Here is a 26,579-nt window from a genome sequence, read left to right on the forward strand (position 1 = left end):
TTGCTGCATATAGTAGATGAGATGCCAGGAGAAAATGATCTAGGAAAGCCTTCATCTTGGAATTCTAAGGTTCTGTCTTTGTGGGCTGCCACCTGCATTTTGAAGGCATATAGGCCAGTCACAGGTTTATTGTCATTCCATCTACTGTTTGTGACAACCAGGTCATCAACGAGCCATCTGCTCAAACCTTTTCTCCAAAGATAGGACCTTCCTTGCATCAACATGCATCCTTCTAATCTGCACTCTCCACACCATAATGTGACACCAGAAGAAATTCAAGAGATGTGTTAAAAAGATGGTATGTACTACAATGCAAGACAGTCTCTCTTCTGTAGACACACCAATACCTGTTTACTGGCTATCAAAAACATCTTTTAACATTTCTACAGCTCTTTGCTCGGTCTGTTATGCTAATACAATTTAAGCACAGAGGAAAAATCAACAGAAAATTTGCATTATCTCTTCTGCCCCATCCGTCCAAAATATGATTCAAATTTTACTACCTCAACTAGGCCTGAGACATCACAGGGACTAAAAGCAGGTTCAGGAATAGATTGAGCTGAAACATATCTGACCAAAAGTGTGACACCACTTTAAACTTGTAGACTGTGGACTTCAACTGTACACTGGTTGCACATTTCATGCCTTCTATGTGGCTTTAGGCATAGAATTAAAATGATTATTCATTTTTCATTATTCATTCTTAAGGAACACAGCTGATGGGATGGAGCCCACGCCATGAGAAGCCTACTAAGGAACCTGAGTGAAGCTGACCAACTACATTTGGTCGCTCAATGCAAAGGCCCAGATAGCAACCCATTCCACATACAGAAGCTGAGCAGATGAGCAGTTAAATCAGGCTTCCTCAACCTCAGCCCTCCAGATTTTTTGAGACAGCAGTTCCCAGCATCCCTGACCACCGGTCCTGCTAGCTAGGGATCATGGGAGTTGTAGGCAAAAAACATCTGGAGGGCCGAGGTTGAGGAAGCCTGAGTTAAATGTTGACCAAAACAACACGAAAGCTGAAAGCTAGCTTAACACTGTAGTCCAAACTGCCTGAAACATACACAGCTCTGTCCTCCAATACTTCACTGTCAGTCGTTCACTGCTCCACCTGGCACCTGCATGCTACACTATCAAACTAATTCTGCAAGCTGGTGGCAATAGCAGCATACATTGCATGAGCAGAGTAGTGCATGTACATGTACAATGTGTGATAGACTGCATGGCCTGGGCTGTCTGTCTTTCCTCTTGCTTGCTCCATTCAAGGGTCTGTCTCTCTGCTTAATGGTGGAGCAGGCCCTGTGTGTTACAAAATTATCATTAAAACCCACTGTATATCACCAACTCTGCTAAGTTAGTGATATCTCAAAACTCAGCCTGCACAAATGGCGGCCTACCAAGTGGAATGTGACCCACATGGGATGCACAGAAAACTGCATATCTTTCAACAATTCCATGGAGAAAAGATCAGTACCTAAGAACTGCCCCAACACAAACACAAAAACTGCACATTGGTCTTCACCAATTGCTTAACTTCGGGATTGAGCAAATTGTGTCTCAAAGGATGATGTTGGACTTCATCTCCCATCAACTCCAGTCCAGGCAGCATGATCAGTTCTCAAGGGTGATAGGATTGGTAGTCCAGCAACATGTGGAGGGCAACAAGTTCCCAGTCCCTCATCTAACCCGACTTTCTTTTTCATTTTGCAAACAGTGGCTAGCTAAATAATGGGCTCAGTGTGTCTCAGCAATCCTCCTAGACCATAGGTAGCCAGCATTGTGGTGCCTTTGGGATATTATTGGACAACAGCATGGCCAATGGCCAGAGATGATGGGAGATAGAGACCAACAACATTGCATGGCTACAGTTGCTCCATCCCATCTCTGTCTGCTTATGCCCCACTGATTTGAAAGCCAATTGTCCTTTGCATTAAGTGCATGCTAAAAGGCTGTCCTAAACTAGGTTATCAACAGTTCAAAACATACCTTGGTAGCTGCATTGTGCAGTGGTTGATGATGCACACACACACACATACATGAATGTGCACTAGAGGCAGAAAGTATCCCCTTCCACTTACAGAACTTTACTTGTTAGAGACCAGGATAGGTTGCAGAACCCTGAACATATCTAGCAACTGACACTAACTAAAGGTTTAAGAAAGCACCACCAAACGACATAAAAATAGGAACACAGACATGCCAAGTGATTCTCGGGAACTGGAAAACAAGAGTAGCCTGGGAAATTGCTGCGCACACCCACTGTACATTTAAAGCACACCCACCCAGGAATCTTGGGGACTGTAGTTTACCCCTCACAGAACCCAGCACCATGAACAACTACAGTTCATAGGATTATTTGACCTATGTGCACACAATTTACATGTATGGTTGTGTGCAACCCTCCAAGTAAAGTCTTGGAAAACCTCCTGTTGTTGGTTCCAGCCTGAAGCTGGAAAAAAACAACCAGTGATGGTTTACAGACATCTGACAAACTACAATCAACATTACACACTTTACAATAGGGATGGGGAAGTCATGGCCCTCCTTTGTTTGATTCCAGATGTTTTCATCATCCCTGTCAGTTTGGTAAATGGTTAGGGATGATGAGAGTAAGTCCAACAACATCTGGAGGGCCACATCTTCCCCATCTGCCTGCAAATCTTCATACTGTATACATGGTCAATGGCCAGGGATGATGGGAGTCATAGTTCAGCAACATCTGCAGGGCTAAAGTTCCCCAACACCCAATCTGAGTAGACTTAAGAACAAAATGAAAACCTAATGGAGTCTGGGTGTTTCAAAACCACTAGCGGCAACCAGAAGCATATGATATATCAAAAGGTTTAGAGCAAATCTACCTAACTCTGTACAATTCTCTTGGAACAAATCTTAAGTAAGATCACCTGCTAATTTCACAAGCGTAGTACAGAACATAATTTTATTATCATTATTATTATTATTCGTCTTAGACCTGATCACATTGACTTTCAAATAAATCTATACATTTCATCAACAGTTTCTGTTTGGTATATTGTTCTTTTTTTAAATTATACTGAATGATTAATGCACCTTTGTGACCAGGAAAACAAATCAGGCATATTTAAATACATATTGAGGAGTACATAATTTTTTTCCTATTTAGTATACAAAGTATTTCATAAATATGAATTATATTACAAAAATAATTTCTGAAACGCTCACACAGCAAGCAATCTTTTTGAAAATTTTGGATAACCTCTAGGGGTTTGAAAGGAGTTTCACATCACTGAGAATGGGTTAACAGGGGTTGAGAAGCCACAGAGTAGTCCCACATCAAGTATTTTCTTCCAATTGTGTACACCACCATTTTTGTTTTGTTCATCAGCTTGGGTTGAGTTGGTTCCATCTTATGCCAATTTGTGGTATGCGTCAGATGGTCAAATTGATTTGTAGGGATGCAATGCATGGTATATTTTAAACAAAGATCTCTGCACAATTTAACATTATAAATCCAGCGGTTTCAAGATGCAGGCCATAAAGGTAACCAATTTTACACATACTATCGACTGTTCTTTCTTTTGCATGCTTTTTAAAAGTTTTTTGTTTTGTAAAAACTTTTTTTCAGGTATTCTCTAAAACAGTGCTGCTTACAACATCACACACCATAGGGAATGGTTATTTCCAGTTCCTCCACCAACTTTTTAATCCATGTGCAGATGGATGACTCAGCTGAGTACACTAACAGCGGTACCAGTTTCGTTCCTGTTCACTTTTGCATTTGCTTTAACAAATCACAAAGTGATGAAGAGTTTTGCAACTAGGGTACAAAACATATATGCCTCTTGAGGTTAAATTCAGTGTAATACGTGTATAAAGCAACACTTTGGCAATAGAGTTTTGCAGTAAACCCCTACAGGATTCCACAGCGCAAGAGTTTCATGAAATAATATCTGTTTGGAGCAAGTTTTATCACACACCCATAAGATCACCTGCCTCTATGCCTACTGGTTGAATATCTATATGGAAATTAAAAGTCAACAAAAGGCACTTGCATCATTAAATACAGGTCCTCTGCAGGATATAAGATTGCATGACCTACATTTTATTCAGTGCTGTTTGTTCTTCAAGGACTTGCAAGTAGTCTGGTGAGCTCTGAAGTTTCGCTTTCAGCTCAAAATATTCGCTCTTTCTTTGCTCAACGACTATTTTGCTGTGATTACCCCCTATTAAAGATTTCTTGTTTTTTCTGTCTTGCTGTTTCTCTGGATACCGTATTTCAAAGCCACTGACCCCTATACTGTTGTATTCTTTTTTACTTTCAAGAAAATTTTGAATAAAGACATTGGAATCCCGTCCTGGGAATAACTCATCGAGTTCGTCAATTGTGCTAAGTCTTTTCCTGCTATCCATGTGCAATAAATCTTTATCCTTCTCACTGTTGTTTCGCAGGATGACCTTCTGCCCTGATGGCTCGGCAAACATGAAGCCTGTTTCTGTTTCCGTTAAGCCACAGGCATGGCTTTTGCTCATCTGCTCAATGGTTTGGGGGATGAAGGCCTCTGCCCCCAGAGTGTCCTTCTTGTTTGACATGTGATCATGCTTCCGAAGCTGAAGTTGCATGGAGCTGCATTCTGGATTCCCCAGACCTTCGTGCTTCACTGACGGTTTCTTGTTGCGACGGAGGACAAAGACGAGAAGACAGAAAGCTACAAAGACAGTCAAAATGAGCACTACCAATATGCTTAAGATGAGGATAGACAATGGAACAGGACCACCTGGAGGACTACGAATGGGGCCCAATGGTGTTGTAAATGTGACAGAGGGTGCAGGACTAGTGAAAACAACAGACTTCAGAAGTTTGGGGCACAGGATCTCATTTTTTAGTGTCTTCAGCTCCATGTTAGCAAACTGCACGGGCGTCTCACATCTCAGTTCCTTCACCACGATGCCGTCATTGAGCTTCTCCAGCCACAGCTTCAAAGCAACCAAATCACAAGTGCAGTCCCACGGATTCCCTTCCAGATCAATCTGTGTCAGGGATTTCAGATGATCAAGCACACCACTTACAGGCAGGTACATGAAATGGTTGTTTCTCAAGTTCAACCGAGCAAGGGGAGCCCCAGAAAAAATGTAGGCTGGCAAACTCCGTAGCAGGTTGTTGTTCAGGTAGAGAAGCTGCAAGTTTGGCATGAGGTCAAAAGTGCCTGCTAAAATTTCCTTGATGACATTGTATTCCAAATACAGGTACTGGAGATTGTGGAGGCCAGCAAACATTTCGGGACTCAGCCTCTCAATCTGATTGCCATTTAGATACAATCTCCGCAAGTTTGTAAGGTTGCGGAAAACCTCCCCTTTAATGGTCATGATCCTATTGCTGCCCAGGTGGAGTAAATCCAGCCCTTCAAACTCTGCAAAATCAGAAGTATCCACATCCTTAATATAATTGCCATTGACATGGAGTTTCTTAGCATTCAGCGGCTTGGGGATAAGCTCAGCCAGTGACTGAATATTTCTTTCTTGACAGTTGACACTTAATCCCAAATCTGAAGGATGTGTTTTGCAAGTGCAGGGGTGTGGGCAAGGTGTCAGAGGTGGCACTCTGGTCTGAAAATTTACTATTTGACTGAGATTACGGTTGGAGAGTGATTTCCCAGCAACTATCCCTGAGATCTTGGAAGGGTTTGTCGTCTTGGGAGGCTTGGTTACCAATCTGTGCATGGATGTTTGTGTTGCATGGCCATTAGGTGTGCTGTAACCAGGTTCAAGCTGTGATGGAGGCAGGATGCGCACATCAAAATCACTCCCTGTTCCCATGGAGCACAGCTCTTGCTTGTTGGTTTCTTTCAAAAGCCTCCCATACAAATCGCTGGGAGTCTCGCAGATGGCTTCCCCGATGTAGATGTTATAGGGCATGTTCTCCAGCCATGCCTTCAAAGGCAACAGATCACAAGTACAATTCCATGGGTTGTCCTCCAGCTGCAGCTCGACGATGCGGCCAATGTGCTCCAGAACTCCAATGTACGGCAGCTTCTGTATTCTATTCCCACGTATATCTAGGTGGGTTAGAGAAGCAAAACGGAAAATATTATCAGGAAGGAAGGCAATCAGATTGTCATTAAGGATGAGGACTTTCAGCTTGTGAAGCTTATTGAAGGCTCCTCTTTCAATATATTTGATTAAATTGTAGTCAGCTTGGAGATACTCCAAGTTCTCGATGCCAAGGAAGGTGTCAGCTCGGAGGATCTTTAATTCGTTGTTGTTCAAGTGCAACTGCTTTAATGCACTGAGACCTAAGAAAGCTCCTCCCTCAATGTTCTGTAATTTATTGTTACCCAGCTGCAGGGACACAGCATGAGTAAAGTTAAGAAATGTATTTGGATACAGGAGGAGGAGGAGGTTGTTCTGAAAATTGAGGTGATAGAAATTAGACCAAGGTGGTTTCAGCTGGTTTGGTCTGTAGACTGCAACCTTTTCGCAGTTGACATAAAGTACATTCTCCACCGACACACAGGAGCAAACATTGCAAATTTCCACAGATGAGTCAGTCTCTGGATCCGTAGAAGAAGCTGGGCTGGACAACACCAGAAAGAACCACAGAAGCATCTTTTTTGTTTTGTTTTAGGATCAGCAATCAAGCCTACTGCTCCTGAACAAAGACAGATAATCTACAAAAGAAGGAGGACAAAGATAGAATATGTTTCAGTAGTAATAATTCCAGGAATAAAAAATAAAAATAGTACTAATAGTAAATAGGTGAACAGCACACATTGAGCTACTGTTGCTGAACAAGAATAGGTACAGTACAAGGACAACATAAAATGTATTGCGGCAATTCAAAAAAGGGCACAGATGTACCTTGCATTTGAAATTATAACTCTGATCAGTGTCTATCCATCCATAGCTTCAGCCTCTCTTTTTCAAATACACACAATACATGGATACAGTGCATTACTCTGTCTTGTGTACGGCGTGAATACCAAAACAGAATGAGCCCCCGCTAAACTGCATTTCCATTGTAATGTATGCTTAGCATTCCAATGCCGGTCATTTTGCACATAGTGAGAAGGATTTGGATCACGTATTTGGAAGCAATGCATAATCCATTCCAAAGGCAGGAGAAAGAGAGGCAGTGTGTGGGGTGCGGGAGAGACAATCTAGCACAGAAAGGCAAAGATGCAAGCGGGAGTGTGCAAGGAATGAATCTAGGGAAGAGAAGATGGTCATCTGCTCTTACACAATGCTCATTGCAAATGCATGCTGTCCCCCTATTGATTCTGAGTTCTGTGCCAGCCATTGATATGTGCCTCCTGTTCTTTTTTTAGATTTATGCTAAAAAGCCCCCCCCCCCAAAAAAATGCAACCCAGGAACATTAACTACTCCCCCTCATAACCCAGAGGCTACAGCTCTCTACATTTACAAATTAACAGTGCTTATTATCGGGGTGTGTGTGGGTGTGTGTGTGTGTGTGTGTGTGCGAGCATCCACCATCCCAAAAGGGCACCTTAATCGGCAGAGCAAACCAAAGTCATAATTCACTAGGCTGAAATCCATCCAAACTGTCCAGCAACTTTTATCATGCAGAACCTTATATAATTTGCCCCAAACCTCTGCATTCTCACAGGAGGTGGATTCCATGAATCTTACACATACACAAACACACACATCTATGGCCTAATCTGGCAGCAGATGTGCATTCAAGTTTTATTTCAACACAGGACCCTGCCTGACCTCCCGGGGGAAGAAGTTGCTGAACCGCATTTGTGACATTTAAACATTTGGGTTGCCTTCTTTATGAAGGAGAGAGAGAGGGAGAGGGAGAGGGAGAGAAGAGAAGAAAAATGAGTTGCAATAAAATAAAATAAAATAAAATGGATTGCTAAGGAAGTCCAGGAGTTGTCTTGGAGAACAATGAAGATCACAGAATGGAACTTGGGGCAGGCGGTGTTAGAAAAAGAAGGAAGGAGAAGGAGAAGAAATGGGGGAGGAAGGGAAGGCCAAGGAGAATTTGAAGGATGAAAAGGATGCAGAAATCTGTGTCTGGTGGGGAAGAAAGGAAAGTATATGTGTGATTAGACCAGGACAGGAGTGTGTAAGGAAAGTAAGTAAGGAAAAACTGAGCCTGGAGAGAAGGTGGAGGTCATGGGAGACCAGAAGGGAAGAAAAATGGAGAGGAGGGTGGGAATCAGGGATGAATAGGGGTAGAGTGTGGCAGACGGAAGCGGTGGTAAGAGAACCAGAAAGAAGAGTAGAAAAGTCAGGATGGAATAGGGAGGAACATGCAGGCTCGGATCTTTTGGGGGCGACGGATACAGCGAGGACTGGGCAACGTGGGAGAGGTTGAGGGAGCGTTGGGATTCTTTAGAAGAGAAAGTGGTGGCGTGGGGAAGATGGATGATGGACGGAGGTCCGAAAAATTCGTAGAAGGACCCTTCCCATGGCACTGAAGGAGGCCTCTGGGGCAGGATCGAGGAACGGAGAAGCTGACTGCTATGAGATGGAAGAGGGAGGCTATGACTTGAGGAGAAAGAACCCACAGCTGGGCTGCCTTCCGCCTCCCCCCCCCCCCCATCCGAAGCTGGCGGGCTCCCTGCCCGGTTTCTCCCTAGGGACGGCGGCAGCGGTGCGGTGCGGGGGGTGCTCCACCGCAATGCTTTGCCGCAGCCTTGCCGCTCCCGGATCGCCTGCCTCCGGCGTGCGGGCAGCTCCCTCGGGGCGCTCGGAAGAGGGTCTCTCTTTCCACCTCCTCCTCTCTTTCATACCCTCGCGGCCCGCCCGGGAGATAGATAGATAGATATATCGGAGCGGAGGGCCGGCGGGGAAACGGGTGGGTGGAAGACAGTGTCAAGCGCCCCCACCCCGTCGCTCCCAAAATCAGTTCTCTCTTTCTCACTAAACAAACCCCTTTCACGTGGATCTCCAGAGGAAATAGGGAGGGGGTGAGACAGAGAACTGCAAGCGAAAGATCCATTTGCAAAGGAGAAACCGTCCCTCTGCACACACTCCCCCCATTGCTGAAATGCATGCAATCTCCATCCCCCGCGCGCTTTTCTTATCTTGGGCAAAAGCCTACCCCTTTTCTCTCAACCCCCCCCCCCCCCATCCTTACCTTGCTTAGCCGGCTCAAGCTACCCAAACGCGGCTTCTGGTTCCTCTCTCTTTCTCTCCCTTTCTCTGCTATGCAGTTTCTGGGGTTGTCTCTCTACGTGATGGGGACTTGTGTGTGTGTGTGTGTGTGCTTGCTTTCTCTTCTCTTCTCTTCCCACCCCAAAACACACACACACACACACACACACACACACACAAAGGAGACCCAAGCAGGCTACGGAGCCCCGTACTCAGCGCCAGCTCTCCATGCGACACAACGCAGGGCACACAGAGAAAGAATCGCACGAGCGCGCCCCCGCACCCGCACCCGCACCCGCGCACACACACACACACACAAACACACGGATCAGGAAAGGAACCAGCTAAGCACACACACACACACACCAGCAGGCAGGGAGAGCAGAAGGTGAGCAAAGGCGTGCGCGCCCGCCCGCGCGCGCGCGCACACACACACAAGCGCCCGGCGTCCAAAACGCACTTGAGAGACGCAGCCCAGAGATGCGCTTAAGATGCGCGCGAGCCACAGGATACAGCCCCAGTGCAAGAGAAGATACGCGTACGCACAGAAACAGGACCGACAGCCCTCCATGCAAAACTCTCACATATACGCCGAGCTAATGCAGGGACCCGAACCGTGGAGGGGAGGCGAGAAGACATTGGCGCACGCGCGCACACACATACCCCCCAAGGTTACACCGGCAAAAATATATATTCACACGTTGCACGGGAGGATCGCGCGTTCTCACGACCGCACGGCCTGGAGAGAAAGGCGCACGGCGAGCCACACGCCGCTGGAGGTCGTGCACACACACTGCCACCCCCTGCACACTCTCTCTCACACACACAAAAGCCGCTTATCAGCAGGTCCACCTAGACGGCAGCCCGCGGCTCTAGGTCCCTCAGTCCAACCGCAGGAGAGTTTCACGCACTCTCCCTCTGCGCTTTGAGTAATCCTCTTTTGCATAAAGTCCAGAGAAACCTCAAGACCCAGAGACCTCGTCCACGCAACCGAATATACTTCTTATACTCCTAATAATAATAACAATAATAATAACTCCACTCCACCACACCAGACACCTCTCTCTATCCCTTAATACACGAAAAAAGACGAATACCTAGTTTGGCGGGGAGGGAGAAGCAAAAGAATCACAGGCACAGATCCACCCCCGTCCTCCATACCAGTAAGAAATACGCGCCGCTAAACCACCCCACCAACCGCGCCGTTCCTAGCTTGGGTGCTTTTTTGGCGGGGGAGGGAGGGAGGGAGAAGTGCCACCGTACCTTCGTCCAGTTTCCTACTCAGCCAGCTGGAGATGGTGGAAATAAATAGGAAGAAGATGTGGGTGCGGGAAAGCCCTTCCGGAGCCCACCGCTTGCCTCCTAAACGAAGCTGCCTTTAAGCGAGGAGATGGGATCCCTGTCGCGTCATCCCGAGATGGATCACTCGAGGTTCTGATGGAGCTGGACCACCCCCCCCCCCCGCGCACAGAGAGCGAGCGATGCTCAGCGTCCAGGTAATGCAGAGAAGAGTGGGAGGCGGGGGGCGAACGAGGAGGAGGAGGAGGAGAAGGAGAAAACGCTTCTAGCAGTCCTTCTGACCTAGGTGACTAGTCCGTCTTGTTCTCGGGGGACACGTTCTTGAGCTTTAAGGCTTAGTGTCTGCACCGCATCTCACTAGAAAACGAGGCGGGGTCAGTAGTGATACTGGGGGAGAGAGGAGGAAAGGAGAGCGTGAAGCCTCTGCTCCCATTCCCAATGCTCAAGAATTTAACACCCCTTCCAACAAGCTGAGAAGGGCGGAGCAATTCTGCAGACTTCGGTTCGCTGAGAATACCAGCCGCTTTCCTATTTCCCAATAATAACTTTTTGAAAAATCTCTCTCTCTACCTTTAAGAGAGAGGTTATCTGTGCAAGGAGGAATATATATACACACACAATATCAACACACACACACACACACACATTCTCATATATATATATATATATATATATATATATATATATATATATATATATATCCCACCTCTCGCTCTGCTCTTTATGCCTAGGCAACAGCTGCAATATGATGGGGGGGGCGGGAAACCAATTATATATTATTTTTAACACACATAAATATACAGCTTCTCACTCTTCCCCCTCCTTAGTATTCTTCTTCCCCTTGATGCAAAGTACAGTCAGCTCATTAAGAGACCACTGGTTTATTTTTATTTATTCTTCCCCTCCACCCCACATATTTTTGCTTTGCACGCTGTAATATGATTTAAAGTGGCAATGAATATCTCCCGGAGCACCGGGACAGATTTTTCCCAAGGCAGGAGAAGAGGCAACTAGTCCAAGCAGAGAGTTTTTATTTAGAGATGTCAGATTGGAGAAGGGAGGGGAGGGAGGGGGGTTCTGAAGATGCAAATGTGCACTTAAGCCAGGCAAGGGGAAAATTGAGGGTTTTAAAGGAGCAGAGCAACCTTCCTTAACTATTTAGCCTTGCAATCAGCTCCACACTGACAAATGGGTTCATGTAACTGATATAATTTTGGGATGCTGGTTTGCATTAGGCAGGGTGGCCTGAGAAAACTACCACTGTTTGGCATAAATAATCTGCATAGTATTGTAAATCCGCCAGTGTTTTCTTAGCACGTAAAAGCATAAGAATGCCATACCAGGCCAAACCAAAGGCCTATCCTTTTCTACGTGCTTCCAGAGTCTCTTGCAAGGCAAGCTGTTTATTGGGCATTCATCCTGATTTCCTTGTGCAAAAGCTCAAATGGGGTTAGGCTATGTCCATGCTTTACTGAGCATTTGTAGGAAGGTTATACAAATTGCTGGAAACCAGGAAGAGGGGAGTACTCTTGTACTCAGGTTTCCCACGGGCATCTGGCTGGGATCTGTAAAGAAAGGAGGGTGGACTAGAAGTGCCATTGGGCTCATCCATCCTGATCTTCTTACGTTCGCTATGACACTGAGCATGCATACTGATTTGCCTGTGTTGTGTCTACATATCTTCTAGTTCATCATACTTCCATTCCACATTTGCTCACTGCATTTCCCTGTTGTATTCCTAGCTACGAAAGGTGCATTGCTGTGGATTTGTTCTGAATGTGCAACAGATCACTGCAATCCACCTTAATTGTGCAAACCTAAGTTTTCAGTATCACATCACTTCCACAATATACTGACTTCAGGGAAGCCTACAAGCCTCACAGTATGAAACTAACCCACCCAGGCTAGTTGTCAGTTTCCAGCATCCAATACTCATAGATATACTGCTACTGATCATGTATCACTTTTGACAGCTGTTAATAAACTCTTCTTTTGAATTTCCAGGGGAGGAGCTACATTAGTCCATTGTAGCAAAACAACAACAACAAAGCATCTCGGGGCACCCTAAAGGTTAGCAAACTTATGGTGGGTTATGGTTTTGTGGATTAGGGCTATGCATCCTCATAGGGTTTGAAATACACAGGGTTGAGGTTTTTGACAGAACAGTTTTGTGCAGAGCCTTTGAAATTGAGCATATCTTCATGCAAGGAAGTTGCCTACAGTGCATTGTTCCAATACATGTACATGGCCATGTTTATGAAGTAGTGCATCAGCGTCACCTCCACACTCTGTAAACATTGGTAGAAATGACATAACACCTCACTGCACATGCACATATGTAGTTCCTTTCTTCCTTTCTTTTAAATGTGTGCCTTTGGATATTCTAAGTACTCAGGGTAGCATCAAGGCAGACTTGAGGGGAAGGTAGGCAGAGTTTCTGTGTTCTATAGAGATTCTCTCTGTGTGTCCAGTTTGGGATGGGATCTAGAGTGTGTGTTCTTGGTGCTAGGCAATCGGGGCAGATTAGGGATTCTGCTGGTTCACCACCCACCCCACTGCCCAGCAGTCTCCCTGACAGAGCTGACAGAGCTGATCTTGGAGGCAGTGTTGAGGACCCCCAGACTGCTGGTGTTGGGGGACTTAGCATCCAAGCTGAAGGCCCAAAGTGGTTAGCTCTGGGGTGGTTCAGGACTTCATGGCTGCCATGATGACCATGGGGCTGTCCCAACATCATCAGCCTAACGCATGTGACAGGTTACACTCTGGATGTGTTTTCTCAGCCGGGCAGGAAGAAGGTGGCGGGATATTGACATCAGTCCCTTGTCATGGTCAGATCACTTCCTGCTGAGATCTAGCCTTTCAGCAACTCCCCCCCTATGTAGAGGCAGGAGACCTAGTAGGATGATGCACTCTCAAAGGCTGCCTCTACAGCAGCCTCTCAGCAAATTGGGGGTGCTGCTCTTCTCCTCCCACTCCATGGAAGGAAATAGTGGGCACTGCCCTCTGGGGTCTCCTGGAGTCTGGCATACACCTGCCTGGCATGATTCAGAGTAGCTCCCCCCCACCCCCACCCCGCTGCCATGGCCTTTGATTTCCAGTTCAACCATTGAACATGGTTGATTTGATTTCCCTCCCCCACTTCTTCCTGATGCAGTGGCGGGCCTACATTTTGGGGGCCCTGAAATTTAAATGGTTATGAGGGCCCCTTCACAACCAGCAACAACATCTGGGCAACCACTTTTTCTCTTCTTCAGTGGGTTTTCTTACAACAAGCTTTACAGCATCTGTGCTATTGACTCTCATACTTTGGCACTGTTGAAATATATACAAATAAAATAAAATAAAATAAAAATTGAGTTGTACAACTCAAATGGGGCCTCCTAGATGGCAAAATGTTAAGTAGTGTGGGGATGACTAAAATTGCTTCTGGAGCCCCTGAAGCAGGGATTAGGAGCCCTGAAGCTCACGTTTTATTATTTCATAGTAGATCTGCCCTGTCCTGATGTAGAGCTTCACTCACCTCTTATTCCCTGGCAGGGAGGTGCCACTTTGTGGTTTGCCTTAGGTGCTGAAATGTCTTCTGCCAGCCCTGCACCAGGCTCATGACCCTTCCTTGCAGGTCACAAACAGGGCTTCTTAAGGATCAGACAGGCTTGTGTATGTTTGCCCCATATCTATGGCCAACCAATGGGTGCATTCAGACATATTGCATTAATTTTCCTGATTATAATGCTAGCGCTTTTGTCCCATTTTCCAATGTTCCTTTCACAATGCGGTACCCGCTGTGTTACAGAACTGCGGCTTTTTAAAGCCAATATACTGGCATGTTGTGCTAAGTTTCATTCACATCAGTGGGTGTCGTGCAACACAACAAAGTCCTTTGGGCAATGTCACTATTCCCCCACCCATTCCATACATGTCTGCTTCTGTTCTCCCATGATTAAAACAAGAGGAAAGAACCATATGCTAATATACTGCCCCACATTTCATCACTTTACTCCTGTTATTTTCTGAGTAAAGAAGGCTGAAAATGATTTTTTTTCCCCTAGCATCAACAGTGAAATGAGCACTAAACATGCATGATATTCCATTAGTATTTTCAGAAGTGGCTTTTATGGAAACTCCTATAAAATGCAGGAAAAAAGAGGGAAATGGAATGTGAATGCAGCCAATGATTCATGGTAACCAATTTTTTGTATTATGGGACAGAGAGGATACTACAGAATCATAGAGTTTGAAGGGACCCTGAGGGTCATCTAGTCCAACCCTCTGGGATTCAGGAATCTCAACTAAAGCATCCACGACAGCTGGCTGTCCAACCTCTGCTTATAAACTTCCATTGAGAGAGAGCCTACCACCTTCCAAGGGTGGCAGCTCTTACTGTCAGAAAGTTTTTCCTGATGTTTTGGCGGAATCTTCTTTCTTGTAACTTGAAACCATTGATTTGAGACCTACCCTCCAAAGCAGGAGAAAACAAACTTGTTCTGTCTTCCATGTGACAGCCCTTCATATATTTGAAGATGGCTATCATATCTCTTCTCAGACTAAAAATAACCAGTTCCATCAACCACTCCTCATCAGGCTTAGTTTCCAGATCTTTGATTATCTTGGTTGCCCTCCTCTGCCCACATTCTAGCTTGTCAATGTCCTTCTTAAATTCTGGTGACCAGAACTGGAGACAGTGTTCCAGGTGTTGTCTGACCAAGGCAAAAAAGAGTGGTGCTGTAGCCCTCCTGTTGCTGGTGTGTGTGTGCGTATCCTCAACCATCAGGTGGAGATGATGGACTATGAAAGATTACACTACAGGAACATCTCCAACTTCCTGAACACTGGGCATTGTTGTTGAATCAAAATAGCTATGGAACTTGCAGTGATAGCCACCAACTCGAATGACTTTAAAAGAGGGTTCGGCAAATTCATGCAGGACAAAGTGATCAACGGCTACTAGTTATGCTAACTATGCTCCAACTCCACAGTCAGAGGCATAAATGCTTCTGAATACCAGTTACTGGAAAGCACAGGAGGTGAGTGCTCTCAGGTTTGGCTCTGCTTGAGGGTTTCCTACAAGAATCAAGGTGGCCACTGTGAGAACATAGGGCCAATGGCCTGATCCAGCAGGCTCTTCTTATGTTCTTACAGTCGGATTGGTCAATACATGAATTTAGGAAGAGCTCTGCATCTCATTCAGACTCCTGTTCTTACAGTGGCCAACCATATGCCTATGGGAATCCCACAAGTGGAACCTGAATGAAACAGCACTCTCCTCACTTGTGATACCCGGGAAATGTTTTGCTGGGGCATCGTGCTTCTTTCAGTGGAGGCACGACATAGCTATCATGGCTGTTATCCCTTAACAACCTTTAACCTCCGTGCATTTCTGCAATGCTCTTTTAAAGCTGTCCATGTTGGTAGCCGTCACTACATCTGGTTTGTTGTGAAGCAAAGCATATATGCTGCCCTGAGCCTAGCTGAATCCTGGAACATCCATGACAAAATAATTTATAGTTAACAAGTCTGTAACATCTTCTTCCTGCCAGACGGAGCAGTAACAACTGCTCTCCTCCACAAGCAGCATCTGATATTACAAAACTCAAAATGCCTGTACAGAAAAGTCTTGTCATGATTCTTCAGATGACTGGGCATGTCCTTTCTTAAGGCAGCGAGGGAATGGTAGCCCCGCCTCCCAGCCCTTCGCTGGATATGTCAAGTCAACTGCCTGTCGGAGTTGTAGAATGAAGGAGGGAGGGAGAGAGAGAGAGAAAGCCAGCACAGAATCTGTCTTTGCACAGGCAACCGTTTTGAAGAACCGATGTGAGGGGAAGCAGCATGAAGCTGTAAATACACGGAAGGCAGAGCCGCTGCAACCGAGCACTGTGCCAAATAAAGCAGAAGAAATGCCGTCAAATCTGCGTCTCCGCATGGTTCCAGATTACTTCCAGCTAGCTTCCTCCAGTTTATCCAGGAGACCTCTCCAAGCTACTGCGAGTAACCTACCGCCTGCATCAGGGAGGCACGCGTCAGCCAAGAGCACATTTCTCACTGCAGTCTCCGAAGGCTGAGGCTGGTTCCTTGTATAGCATCCATTATTCACAACAAGTTGTTTCCTTTGAAGTCGGATACAAGTTGACAAACAGAAACTGCCATTTATGGGCATTTCCCGCTTCCTGTAAACATAACCTCAGGATTTCTTAGGCCTAGAAAGACTCAATCTACCCTACCTGGGTTGTTCCAGTACTGCATCAATTTCATTTTTCTTTTTGAAAAAGCTACACAGAATGTGCACAAGAGCCAATGTGGCTGCTTGAAACCAGACACTGCAAAACCAGCATTAGGTGTTGGCACTATCTGGCATGTAGGGCCCTTGCTGTCAGTCTCCAAAGCCCCTTAATCCTGCTACTTCTCCTCCTCTCAGTTGCCTCCTCTTTGCACTCCTTCTTCATACAATTAAGGAAGGAGTGAGGACCAAAGTCCTGAACCTGACAAGCTGCATTCCCTTCTCTCCTCGTTTGGCTATGTAAGCTTCTTAACCGGAAACCTACAGGGCTCCCTGATTATTAACATCTACCCTGCTACCTCCACCTTCCTTCCTACCACCCCTTGCCCCCTGGGCTGATTGCAATGCTTATTTTTTTTACATCTGTAGTATCATTTCAAGAGATGATTAGCAAGTGTTAGTCATCACACCCTCTCCTGTGATTGGGCAGTGTTGCAAATAAGATTGGTTGGGCCTCAGATATCTGGCTGTAGCTCAGTGGCAAAGCTCGGGGTTGTGGTTTTTTTGCATGCTGAAAGTCTCTGATTCAGGGTCCAGGATCTCCAGGCAGAGGTGGACAAAAAGGCTGACATCTGGAATCTGAAGGTCAGGTGCCAGTAGGGATGGGCAAATTAACAGAGGCTAGGTCTATTAATAGATATTAGTTAAGTGGAGCTTCCCTATTCAGACCCAAGATACCTCTGAGTCATGGGTTAGTCATTCTTGTCAAAGTTGTCTAAACTAGCCACTAGCGATGAGTGAAGCTGAAAATTTAAGTTTCTCTCAGTTTCTTATTTTTTCTAGTCATAGGTTTAGCTCAACACATTTCAACATCAGCTTGTGAATTAATTTTCTCATGAAAATTCACCACATTCTCTCATAATGTACACAAATGAGTATATTATTTTCCCTAATATAAGGCATTTTTGTATGTTACCTTCACCATTAATTGCATTTGTATGCACGCTTTACCCTAGCTTATGCATTTTTCTAATGCATAGCTTGACTGGAAAACTGCATTGCAGAATTTGGAGAAGTGTGAATTTCAAGTGAGAATTTTGGTTCTCATATTATGTTGGATGATGTGAGATAGGTTCACTTTTAAATGTTAAATAATTTTAAGATGTATTTTAATTAATTGATGTCTGTTTTTATGTATATTGTGTTGTTTTTATGATGTTAGCCACTCTGAGCCAGGCCTCAGCTGGGGAGGGCGGGATACAAATAAAAAATAATTATTATATATTATTATTAAATGGATTGAATTTCTCCCCCATCTCAAGGCCAGTGGAAGGAGACACAACCTAGCAAGATAGACTGATTGTAATAATAATAATAATAATAATAATAATAATAATAATAATATTTTTTTATTTATACCCCGCCCTCCCCAGCCAAGGCCGGGCTCAGAGCGGCTTACAAGCAATAATAAAAACAAGATGAATGATTGCAACTTAAAAACAAAAATAAAAAACAACATTAAAATAATGGAACATTAAAATATTAAAATGTAGCCTCATCGCAGGAGGAGAAGGAAAAGAAAAAAGAAAGAGAGGGAGGGAGGGAGGGAATCAAATTGGCTCCAAGCCAAAGGCCAGGCGGAACAACTCTGTCTTACAGGTCCTGCGGAAAGAAATCAGATCCTGCAGGGCCCTGGTCTCATGAGGCAGAGCGTTCCACCAGGCCAGAGCCAGAGTTGAAAAGGCCCTGGCTCTGGTTGAAGCCAATCTAACTTCCTTAGGGCCTGGGACCACTAGAGTGTTGTTATTGTTGCAGAGTGCCCTAGTTCAGCCAGAACTCTGTACATGCCAAAGAACTGTGTGTGGTTTAGCTTTGCTTCGAGCAGCAAGAGTGTCATGGAGGTGGGAGAGAGAAAACCTCTGTGGTGGAATCCAGTGATGATTTCAGCATGTGCTAACAACCACGATCAGAAAGGTGCAACCCATACACCTGGGTAGAGAAATTTTGTTTTGTCCTCAGGGCCTGATTCCTTTCTGGTGTGGTGTGTGTGTGTCACATGCTAGTGGTGGGTGGGGCCATAGGCAAAGTGAATCATAGAACTGTAGAGTTGGAAGTGACCCCAAGGGTTATTTAATCCAACCCGCTGCAATGCAGGAATCTCAACTAAATCATTCATGACACCTTAGATGTGTAATGAAGGTGCCAGGTGAGCCTGCTTGGGGAGAGCATTCCACAAAAAGGGAGCCACTGCAGAAAAGTCCTGTTCTCCTGATGCTGCTGCCCTTGGGACCTATTGTGGAGGAGGCACATGAAGAAGGGCCTCACATGCTGATCCCAGGGTCTGGGAATGAAATAAATAGAAATGAGATCATTTAACAGACCTTATTTGACAGCTTAAAACTGAACAAGATAGAGAACAATGCTTATAACAGAAGGGAAAAAAATAGTATACAAAACACCCATACACTCCAAATCCATCTATTCTCAATAGTTTGGACCCCAAGATCAATTTTCAGACATTCAGGGTTCCCATTCCACCTCTGCAGACACTCCTACTCTGGCTCTCACCCAGACAGCAGCGTACATTCATTCTGGCTGAGGACTGCAAATAAACCTTCAGAGAGCAAGGGAGATGGCACCCTTGCCCTTGGGGCGACTTCTGAATTGGGGACCTTTATAGCCTTTCTGCAAGCTAAAGATAAGGGGTATAGGGGAGAAACTTGCATTTCAAAGGGCATGTTTTAGAAAGAAAGAAACAGTTTTAGCATAGAACTGGTGCTGTGTTCTCAAAAAAACAACAACAAACTATAACAACCAGAGTGTAAGGACATATTCCAGGCAGGCAAAAGCATGCAAAGGGAGTGCAAAGCAAGAATAGTGAGGTGTGGGAGGGGGAAAAAGAGAGTGCTGAGGAGAGGGGCAAACTGGAGGGTGGGACAGAGAGGCATTCAGGGCCACGTTTGCCCATTGCACCTGAGGTTTCTGACCTCTGCACTAACAGATCTGGTAGCAGAAAAAAAGGGAAAGACTGTTGCTCAGTGCCAGACCATTTGCCTTGCATGCACAAGGTTCCAGGTTCAATTCCCAACATTTCCACATAGGGCTGGGAGACCTTCCTGAAACCCTGGAGAACCATCACCAGCAGAGGCATTTTAGGAGCAGCAAAAATGATGTAGAATGGAGCACTAGAGGTGTCACCTCTCCCAAATATTAGCATCACACTGCTGAAATTTGAGAGCCCAAAGTCTGCCACTGCTGCCGGCCTGTGTAGACAATGGTGTGCTAGACAACCCAACAGGTTTTTCTCAGTATAAGGCCTCTTCCTATGTTGCTAGCCTTCCAATGTGGTGTTCTAAAGCACTCTTAGTAACGTAAGCCAGACTCATGTGCTTCATTAAACCTGCTGTTTTCAACCAGACTTGTCAACTGACATGTTTGCTATGATAATCTGCTTGGAAAATATACTGTGAGCCTGAGACTTGTTGCTTCCTTTAAGGGGAATTAATGTTGCAGGGATAATATTCACAGAAAAAAAGTAAGATTACTGCCAGGGCTGTTTGTACATTGCTCTGCTTTAATCTTTTCCTCTCTTGCTTCTGGGTTTGGGAGGGGTTTTTTTATTTTATTTTTTCAAGTTGCCCTAATTTTGTCAATTTTACATTCTCTATCAGTTACAGTTAGGTCCTCTAAAATGTCTTATATTTGGCAACATATTTTATACTCCTTTCTTTTTAAGTGCAGTTTTGCTCTCCGAGTGAATTTTGCTAATGCATCCTTAGGGGTGATATTTTTAAAATCTGTTTCCAGCAGACTGAAGAAACTCCCTACCCCACCAATGACCTTTCCAAGAGGGGTCAAAAGAATCTCCCTAGTCAGGGATAATTGACTTAGCTTTGAATTTGCTTTGAATGCCCTCAGCAATATTCTCATGTTCCTAAATCTGACTGGCTGCATAGTGTGGGGGCATCATCCAGTCTGATTGTCTAGCCTATTAATCATGCCATTCTTGACTGGCTAGGTTCACCTATGCCTAGAAGTTTGTTTTATTTATTAAATGTCTGTATCACCTTTCTTCAAATGACCACAGGGCAGTTTACAACATAGAACACAAATGTCCACTGCATATCATAATAACTATACAACATAAAGATCAAAACAATCATAATAAGGTGAAGTACATAATAATATGTATATTCTCTAACAAGAGCAGAAAAAATAAAGGGAGGGGGAAATCAGTTTCAGGGTGTCTTAGAATACAGAAAAACAGTGCAGAAATATAGAACCTTCTTTCTGTCCAAAGCCAGCTCTCAGTACCAGCCAATGACAGGCCCAACCAGTTCTCACCTGAGAGCTTGCTTTTCCCCACCTGGATCTTCACTTCTCTGCCTCCCATTTGGGTCCTTTCTCCATCTATCAGCCCCATGCACAAGAGTGCAGTCCCTGGCCCCCAATGGCTAGAAGGAACAAAGGACAATGTCCTTTGATGTCTCCCCCAAGAAGTGACTCCCATCACTGGGCCAAATAGCTTAGTCGGTGGCAGAGCATGAGACTCTTAACCTCTGTGTTGTGAGTTCGAGCCTCATGTTAGGCCAAAGATTCCTGCGTTGCAGGGGGATTGGACTAGAGGATCTTCATGGTCCCTTCCAACTCTACTATTCTGCGATTCTGTGATCCCGCTGCCTGCAGCAACGCCCAGCTTTTCTCTCCCCACCCTCCAATGCATCCTTAGTGTGAATCAAATCCAGTTTGCCTGTTTCTATGCAGCATCAGCCAATTAACACTGTTCTAAAATGAGGGTAATGATGGCAACTGAAAGAAGTGAAGAAACGGGGTTATTCACCCCCAGTGCTGAGAGACTGACTGCTGCTAACTCTCCCATTCCATTAAAGCTGTGGAGCAGAGGGAGAGAAGTGAGGCAGGGCTGTTTCACCAGCTCTGCTGGGAGACCAGCTGACTCTGGCCTTCCCTCAAGTGTCACATAGTGGCAACCATTCCAGCAGGCTACTGGAAGCACTTCCATACAGAGCTCAGTTGGTAGAGCATGAGACTAGATGACCCTCGTGGATTAGATGACCCTCGTGGACTAGATGACCCTCGTGGTCCCTTACAACTCTATGATTCTATAATTCTAAATTTCATCATAAGTGTCATTATGAGAGTGGTGGCTTTAAGAAGTGGTGCCAAAGCTTCCACTTTTTCCTACTTTCTACCAAACTTTTGTTCCTTGTGTGTTATGCCTGAGTGCAGGGACTGTCTTATTACTAATTTTATTGATTTATAATGATGATGATGACACATTTGTAAGGGGCAGATGGGGCTCGTCCACCTGGGAAGTTAGCCCATCTAGTTGAAGGAAAACTCTGATCCTGAATCTCCACTGCCATGCGGGATATCTTCGGGAGAATAAAAGCCTTAGAACTAAACCTTACAGAAATCCAGGGTGCCTACCTAACGGTGCCTTGTTATGCCTCCTTCTGGCAACTCCTTCAGCCAGTCTGGTGCCAGACATCTTGCTCTGCTTTCCTTTGGACCCCGTCAGCAAGGCCAAGAGGGCTGTCTTGTCATCCAAACAGCCCAGGACCTCCATACAGACTGTCCAGGCTTGTGCCCCAAGCCTGCTTACACAGCAGTTTGGCTTCACCCTCAGAGGCATACTCCACTGTCTCTCTCGAGACAAGTGGATGCCAACATTTCTATCCCGTCGTTTGGCCAACCTGGGCTTACGATGTTTGAAAACATGATTATAAAATACATAGTAATAAAAACAAGCATGTTAAAAGCAATTGTCAAAACACAGTAAAACACATTTAAACCAGTGTTAAGGAATAACAGCCTAGTGGTCAGCTTTGCAGCTTAGCTTTCAAAGCTGAATAATGTTCATAGTAGAACCAGTGATATTAATGGACCTGGCTATCAGGTTCTTTCATTTCAGTGGGTCTACTCAGTGTAAAACTCTTTTGGTTACAGCCATCTATATTCAGAGACCGTATACTTCTGAACACTGACCGCTTGGCGAGAATGACAGAGAAGAGTTATTGTCTTCATGCTTTTTCAATGGGCTTACTAGAAATATTTGGATGGTTTGAAGTAGAAATATGGGAGAAATCTGGTAAAATTTCACATTTAAAGCTAAACTTGCCGCATCTGTAGCATTGTCTCCACTGACTGGCAGCAGAGGAGGAAAGCAGCAGAGAGGGAAAGCAATGGCAGGGAAAGTGACTGGTTACCTGTTTTCCTGCTCCTCATTTGTGGAATGCTTTCCCCAGGGAGGCTAGCCTGGCACCTTCACTACATATTGATCAAATAGCCACAGTTCCATCAACACAACAGGGGTTAGAATTCAAGACAGAAGCACTATCCCTGCATTCAGGAAAGCTAAGATGATAATCCTCATATCTGAATACACCTTTAGTGAGTTTCATGTATGCAAACTGAGTGGGAATTTGAACCCTGAGCTCCCACATCCTCGTAGTCCAACACTTTAAACACTGGCTGCTGTGGCAGTGAACTTTGTGACTCAATTCTACATTGTTTGTATGTGTTGGGGAAATGCCTTTTTCTTCTCCACATCACCTTCATTGGCATCTGAAAAGGTTTATGCGCAGTGGTCCTGCAGTGACAGTATTTACTCCCAGTGTTCATATCAGAAAGGAGTTTTTCTTCATAAGAAAATGTAGAGAAGGAGGCCTCATATTTTTCAGAGAGAGATGGGGAAAATAGAGGATCTCTTTCTATCATTTCTGTTCTTCTTTAGTAGGTCAAAGCAGGCAGCCGATTACCTTCCAGTGCTGCCTTTGCCTTGGGAGTCTACTGAGGTCTGACAGTGATGTCTTCTAATTGTTGTTTATAGATGACACAAGACATCACACTCCTTTCCCCCTCCTCATCCTAGTTTTGTTCTGAAAACCTGCTCATTGTGCTTACTCCTCTCTTTCCTTATTTTATTCCCTGTAAAATGTCTTCCCACCAAAAGGAGGAAAGACAGAAAATCCTTTCATGTGGGTTTGAGGAAATGTCACTGTATTGACAATGCTCTATGATGCTTGTTTTTGTTTTTGTTTTAATAGGGCAGAACCCAACAACAGTTTCTTACACAAGACTGGCTGGCTCATGCAGTGGACACGCAGGAGAATGGAAGGTACCTGAAGCAAAGAAAGAAAGAAAGAAAGAAAGAAAGAAAGAAAGAAAGGGAATTTCCCATTACTTTCTGGTCCCAATCTGGGAAGCCTGACTTGTGCACATGTAAGACCAGTTCTGTATTCCCCCACCTCTTTAAATAAAGAACTAGGTGTAAGAGGCCACATCTGCACCATGGATTTAAAACACTGTGACACCACTTTGATTGCCATGGCTTCCCCTAAAGAACTGTGGGAACTGTAGTTTGTAAGGGGTGCTGAGAGTTATTAGGAGACCAACATTCCCCTCACAGATCTTCAAATCTCAGAGTTCCCTGGGAAGAGGAACTGATTGTTAGTGCTTTGAAGGGAATAAGTGTACCCTAGCAACTCCCAGCAATCTTAACAAACTACAGTTCCCATAATTCTTTAGGAAAAGCCATGATTGTTAAAGTGGTATCATGGTGGTTTAAATGCATAGCGTGGATGTGGCCAGTTTAAACATCAGACCGCTTGCTGTTGTAAAGGGGATGAATTTTGATGTATTTATTCATACAGTATAAGCACACTTAAATATTTGATATTTAGATTTTAAAGATGATATGTATATATTTTTAAAAGAAAAACAGACTGATATTTAGCATGTTTTTTTTTCAAAAAAAAAGATAAGATGGAACAGAACATTAAAGTTTCATGTTAGAAACATTGAAAGGTTTATATGAAGTGATATGGTGCAATATATGATAGTCTTTCTAGTACTTACTATGGCACATGTATGTGTACTGGCCCCAAATTTTGAAATTTGAACGCTTTCAGAATTCTGCAATGCAAACTGTTTTTGGTATTTTAAAAAGGACTAAATGTTGCTCTTGAACAGGGGTGGGGGACTTTTAAGAGCAGCGCTTAAGACTTGGTGAATTCTAAGCCAGTAATATCAAGCATCATTTTGCTAAATTACAGAGCAATCCAAAAAGCGACGGGAAAGGGTGGATGGAAGCTACAGGAACTGCCAAAAATCCTAAGCTCTACCGGGCTCATGCTGGCACAGAAGAAGGGAAGGAAGGATGCAATTTCTTTATTCTCTCCTTCCCTGCTTTGCTCCCCCCATTCGTCTTTAAGTTTTCCTTTCCATAGGTCTGCTTGCCAGCCCTGGGCCTGGCATATACCCTCCTTTTGCCTATTATGGGAGCTAGTTGAGGGAATGGTTGTTGGCAGTTACTAACAAGGAGGACTAGATTCTCGATTCACTGGTAGTTTGCCTCTGAGTACTAACTGTTGGGAATCACTAGTGTGAACCATGCTGTGGACGCAGGTTCTTAACTTCCTGTTAATAACATAAGAACATCCTGCTAGATCAAGCCAATGGCCCATCTATGTCAGCATCTTGTTTTCACAGAGTCTTTGGTATATTGGTAAGCATGATCCAAGCAGCTGGACATCTGGTTGATCACTGTGAGAAAAGGATTTAGGACAGACATCTCATTGGCCTGATCCAGTCCATTCATTGATGTTCTTATAAACAGGAGGACTCAAAACTTCTTCCAGTATTCCCATGGAACCTCTCCTTTCTGTTTTCTCAGTTGACAACAAGGACGTCTCTGTTGGCAAACCTCCTTCACCTTCTGTGGAGATGAAGATGCATAGAATCCACAGGAGCCAACTCCTAGCGGCAGAGGGGTCTTTGGGGGCCCCAACAAAATATTTCATCCCCCCTGCAGTTGATTGGCATTGCCATTCAAATGGTGTACATGCACTTCATCATGTGATCAATTATATGGAGTGGAACTTACCACCGCTCTGCCCCCCCCCCATATTTTATTCAAGTTGGCACCCCTGTCAGAATCCTATGATCCCATGAAGTCAGGGAGAAGCAAAATATTAAACAGCTCATATGCCCATGTGTACAGACAAATGGGGGGGGGACACCCCAATGGGTTTTAAGATTCCTTCTTCCTGTGCATGTAGCTGTGTCCGTGTAGGGTAGATCACCCCATTATGGTTTTCTAAGGCATTGTTTAAAATTTAATGATTCCAGCTCTTGAATTCAGACAACGCAGTAATAGTTTATTAATGCTTGGGCCATGGGCCATTCACATGTCAGATAAATAGGTGCAATACAGGAACCAACAGTATAAAATACTGCATAAGATCACATTGCTACCTAGAATCATATATAAAACCTACATCTTAAAAATACTACATAAATCACATGTAACTTGTATTATTAAAAGGGTGAAATTGAATACAGATAAGAAACATTAGTTATTAAAAGATATAATGGTTAAATAAGGGCATCCCCAAAGCAGTTGACTGCAATCTCATTAATAACTCTTGCCTGGATTTTCTTTGCTGCTAGGGCAAAGAGAGAGACCTTGTGGGTTGCCCTACAATTGGTGTTCGACAGAAGGTAGAAAGCCGTTTCTCGAATGGTATTGGAATATAGATGAGGCAGAATAGATCCCAGAAATTTAGTTCTTGGTTCAGAGTAAAGTGAACAAAAGAACAAATAGTGAGGCAGATCCTCGGTTTCTGGGCCCCTGGAAATACAAAAGTGGAACACCAAGGGAGTATGAGAGTATCTGCTGTCAATCATAGCTGTAGGCATCATTTGGAAGTGAAGAGCTGTAAATACTGAATTCTAACAATAAGGAGGTTTTTGCCAAAATTTAGCTCTAAGGGATGTGTATTACGGCTTAATATATAGGTTTATCATTGCCCCTACTAAATCACCCGCACCAAAGCTACCTAGCAAATCACGTTCTCCCATCCAGTGGGAAATAGATATAATTCAGAACTTAGCTAAACATTCGGACCAGTGGCGCTGTTGGAGAGAGACAAAACAGAA

General features: G+C 44.5%; 1 protein-coding gene and 1 long non-coding RNA gene across 4 annotated transcripts; one reads left to right on the forward strand and one right to left on the reverse strand.

Annotated features, from left to right (window-relative positions):
• Positions 1 to 1,276: 1,276 nt before the first annotated feature.
• On the reverse strand, positions 1,277 to 10,847 carry SLITRK4 (SLIT and NTRK like family member 4). Of its 3 annotated transcripts, none has more exons than XM_083595594.1 (2): positions 10,370 to 10,847; positions 1,277 to 6,647 (listed from the first exon to the last, which is right to left on the reverse strand). In XM_083595594.1, the coding sequence occupies exon 2, from the start codon at positions 6,583 to 6,585 to the stop codon at positions 4,078 to 4,080; it is 2,508 nt and encodes an 835-aa protein (XP_083451720.1). In that variant the 5' UTR covers positions 6,586 to 6,647; positions 10,370 to 10,847; the 3' UTR covers positions 1,277 to 4,077. The 3 variants fall into 3 exon arrangements, with proteins under 3 accessions (XP_083451720.1, XP_083451721.1, XP_083451719.1); XM_083595595.1 differs by lacking the exon at positions 10,370 to 10,847 and adding an exon at positions 10,204 to 10,323; XM_083595593.1 differs by lacking the exon at positions 10,370 to 10,847 and adding an exon at positions 9,090 to 9,269.
• On the forward strand, positions 10,592 to 25,055 carry LOC310754125. The gene is made up of 3 exons (XR_014543632.1): positions 10,592 to 10,691; positions 23,687 to 23,861; positions 24,695 to 25,055. It is a non-coding gene; the product is annotated as an uncharacterized lncRNA (long non-coding RNA).
• The last annotated feature ends 1,524 nt before the right edge of the window (positions 25,056 to 26,579 follow it).

The sequence above is a fragment of the Podarcis filfolensis genome, assembly GCF_964270895.1.
Source record: "Podarcis filfolensis genome assembly, chromosome: Z".
NCBI lineage: Eukaryota > Metazoa > Chordata > Lepidosauria > Squamata > Lacertidae > Podarcis > Podarcis filfolensis.

Excerpts from the sequence above, each read along its gene's own strand:
- SLITRK4 (XM_083595594.1), bottom strand. The coding sequence starts at position 6,585 with ATGCTTCTGTGGTTCTTTCTGGTGTTGTCCAGCCCAGCTTCTTCTACG.